This window comes from Eimeria mitis, genomic scaffold, assembly GCF_000499745.2.
Source record: "Eimeria mitis Houghton genomic scaffold, Emh_scaff5466, whole genome shotgun sequence".
NCBI lineage: Eukaryota > Apicomplexa > Conoidasida > Eucoccidiorida > Eimeriidae > Eimeria > Eimeria mitis.
This window is the reverse complement of record NW_013573736.1, coordinates 1-3,024: the sequence shown is the minus strand read 5'-3', so window position 1 is coordinate 3,024 and position 3,024 is coordinate 1. Positions and strand designations below refer to the sequence as shown.

At 56.7% G+C, this 3,024-nt stretch overlaps 1 protein-coding gene across 1 annotated transcript in view; it reads right to left on the bottom strand.

Moving 5' to 3' along the window:
* The window catches only part of EMH_0082220 (uncharacterized protein), a gene marked incomplete at both ends in the record, with an annotated part of 3,027 nt that extends 428 nt beyond the window's left edge, over window positions 1–2,599 (bottom strand). Inside the window, 9 exons of the mRNA XM_013500494.1 lie at window positions 113–191; window positions 286–522; window positions 723–799; window positions 1,257–1,361; window positions 1,498–1,627; window positions 1,827–1,887; window positions 2,166–2,284; window positions 2,351–2,418; window positions 2,548–2,599. Coding sequence (XP_013355948.1) covers window positions 113–191; window positions 286–522; window positions 723–799; window positions 1,257–1,361; window positions 1,498–1,627; window positions 1,827–1,887; window positions 2,166–2,284; window positions 2,351–2,418; window positions 2,548–2,599 — 928 coding nt within the window. The remainder of the gene's footprint in view (window positions 1–112; window positions 192–285; window positions 523–722; window positions 800–1,256; window positions 1,362–1,497; window positions 1,628–1,826; window positions 1,888–2,165; window positions 2,285–2,350; window positions 2,419–2,547) is intronic.
* Window positions 2,600–3,024: the final 425 nt, after the last annotated feature.

Sequence of the window (3,024 nt, the reverse complement as noted above, 5' to 3'; positions counted from 1 at the left end):
CACGCAAATCAACGTCAAACGCAGCAAAATATTCTACCCCCCAACCGTCTTCTCTGTGCACTACCCACACTCAACACGTCCCCTCATACAGCCTGTCAGCACCCACCCCTACAGCTCAGCTCTCTATACACAGCAAGCGCTTGACGAACTTCCTGCACAGCCACCAGCCTCGCTTTCCCCCGTCCTCCGCCCTACGCACACAGGACAAATCCAAATATCTAAACCACAAGCTCCGTAGGCCCCACAATCCCAACCGCCACAACCCGCCAACCAACCCTAACGCACTCTCTGCAACTCCTCCATGCCTGCTCTGTCCTCGTCCTCTTCGTCTCCATGATGCATGCATACCCATTGCCTGGGCGCTATACCGCAGTCCGGCACCGCCCCCATACCTACGAGCCTACGGTCTTCCACATACCTCTCTACCAACCCCATCCCACGCAAATCAACCTCAAACGCAGCAAAATATTCTACCCGCCAACCGTCTTCTCTGTGCACTACCCACACCCACCACGCCCCCTCCTACAGCCCGTCAGCAGCTACCCCTATAGCTCAGCTGTCTAGACATAGCAAGCGCATGACGAACTTCCTGCACAGCCAACAACCTCGCGGCCCCCCGTCCTTCGCCTTACACACACAGGACACATCGAAATCTCTAAATCATAAGCTCCGTAGGCGCCGCAAACCCAACCGCCGCAAGCCGTCAACCAACCCTAACGCACTCTCTGCAACTCCTCCACGCCTGCTCTGTCCTCGTCCTGTTCGTCTCCATAATACGTGCATACGCATTGCCTGGCCGCTATACCGCAACCCGGCACCACCCGCATAACTACGAGCTTACTGCATTCCGCATGCCTCTCCACACCCCATCCCAGACAAATCAGCGTGAAACGCCTCCAACCAGTCTACCCCCAAACCCCCTTCACACTACCCATCATCAGCGCACACCGCATACGGCCCCACAGCAAGCTTCCCTGCAGCTCAGCTGTCTACATAGCAAGCGCTTGACGAACTTCCTGCATAGGCAACAACCTCGCTACCCCCCGTCCTCCGCCTTACCCACACAGGACAAACCGAGATATCTATACCACAAGCTCTGTAGGCCCCACAATCCCAACCGCAAGAACCCGCCGAATCACCCTAACGCACTCTCTGCAACTCCTGCATGCCTGCTCTGCCCTCCGCCGGTTCGCCTACATATCACATGCATACGCATTGCCTGGCCGCTATACCGCAGTCTGGCGTCGCCTACATACCTACGAGCTTCCTGTCCTGCAGGTGCCTCTTCCCTGACCCCAGTCCGCACAACTCAACGCCGATCGTCGCCAACCAGCCTACCCCCAAACCCCCTTCTCTGCATACTACACGCCACCACCACATCCTCTCCATACCACCCGGCAGCATGCATCCCTCCAGCTCAGCTGTCTACTTAGCACGCGCTTAACGAACTTCCTGCACAGACAACCTCGCTCCCTACCTTCGTCCTCGTCAACGCACCCAGGACAAGACGAAACATCTGAACCACAAGCTCCGTAGGCGCCACGATCCCAACCGCAACAACCCGTCGAACCACCCTAACGCACTCTCTGCAATTCCTGCACTCCTGCTCTGCCCTCGCCCTGTTCGTCTACATATCGCGTGCACACACATTAAGTGGCCTCTATGCCTCACTACGGCGCCGCCTGCATACCTGCAAGGTTCCTGTCTTGTACACGTCTCTCCCCTGTCCCCACCCCACACAAATCAACGTCAAATGCCTCCAACCAGCCTACGCCCCAGACCTTCTTCTCTGCACGCTACACGCCACCACCGCATGCTCTCCATACCACCCGTCTGCAAGCATCCTTCCAGCTCAGCTGTCTACTTGGCACGCGCTTGACGAACTTCCTGCACAGCGAACAACCGCTCTCCCTACCTTCCTCTTCCTTACGAACACAGGACAAAGCGAAACCGCTATGCCACAAGTTCCCTCGGCACCTCAGACCCAGCCGGCCCGACCCGCCGAACCACCCTAACGCACTCTCTGCAACTCCTGCACGCCTGCCCTGCCTTCGCCCTGTTCGCCTACATATCACGCGCACATGCAATTCCTGGCGAATATCGTACAGCGCGGCACCGCCCGCAGAACTGCGAGAATCCCGTCTTGCACACACCTCTCCCCTTACCCCATCCCAGACAAATCAACGTCACACGCCGCCAACCAGTCCACGCCCAACCATCCTCTGCATACTACCCCCCACCACCCCATCTCCCCCGTCAGCACGCACCCCTCCAGCTCAGCTGTCTGCTAAGCAAGCGCTTGACGAACTTCCTGCACATACAACAACCTCGTTCTCTACATTTTCCTTACGCACGCAATACAACCCGAAATCTCTAAGTCACAAGCTCCGTAGGCGCCACAAACCCGACCGCCACAACCTGCCAAACCACCCTAACGCACTATCTGCAACTCCTGCACGGCTGCTCTGCCCTCGTCCTGTTCGTCTCCATATTACATGCATGCGCATTGTTTGGCTGCTATACCGCAGCCCGGCACCGCCTGCATACCTACGATCTTCCTGCATTCCCCATGCCTCTCCACTGACCCCATCCCACACATTTAACGTCAAACGCTGCCAACCGGTCTACCCCCAAGCCGTCTTCTCTGTGCGCTACCCACACCCACCACGTCCCCCCCTTAGAGACCGTAAGCACGCAGCCATCCAGCTCTGCTGTCTACATAGCAAGCGCTTGACGAACTTCCTGCACAGACAACAACCTCGCTCCCTACAGTCCTCTTCCTTACGCACACAGGACAAACCGAAATATCTGTAGCACAAGCTCTGTGGGCGCCACAAACCCACCCGCCAAAACCCGTCAAACAACCCTAACGCACTCTCTGCAACTCCTGCACGCTTGCTCTGCCGTTGACCTGTTCGTCTACATACCACGTGCCCACCCATTCCCTGGCCAATATCCCGCAGTCCCGCAAGGCACCCATATATATATATATATATATATATATATATATATATATATATATAT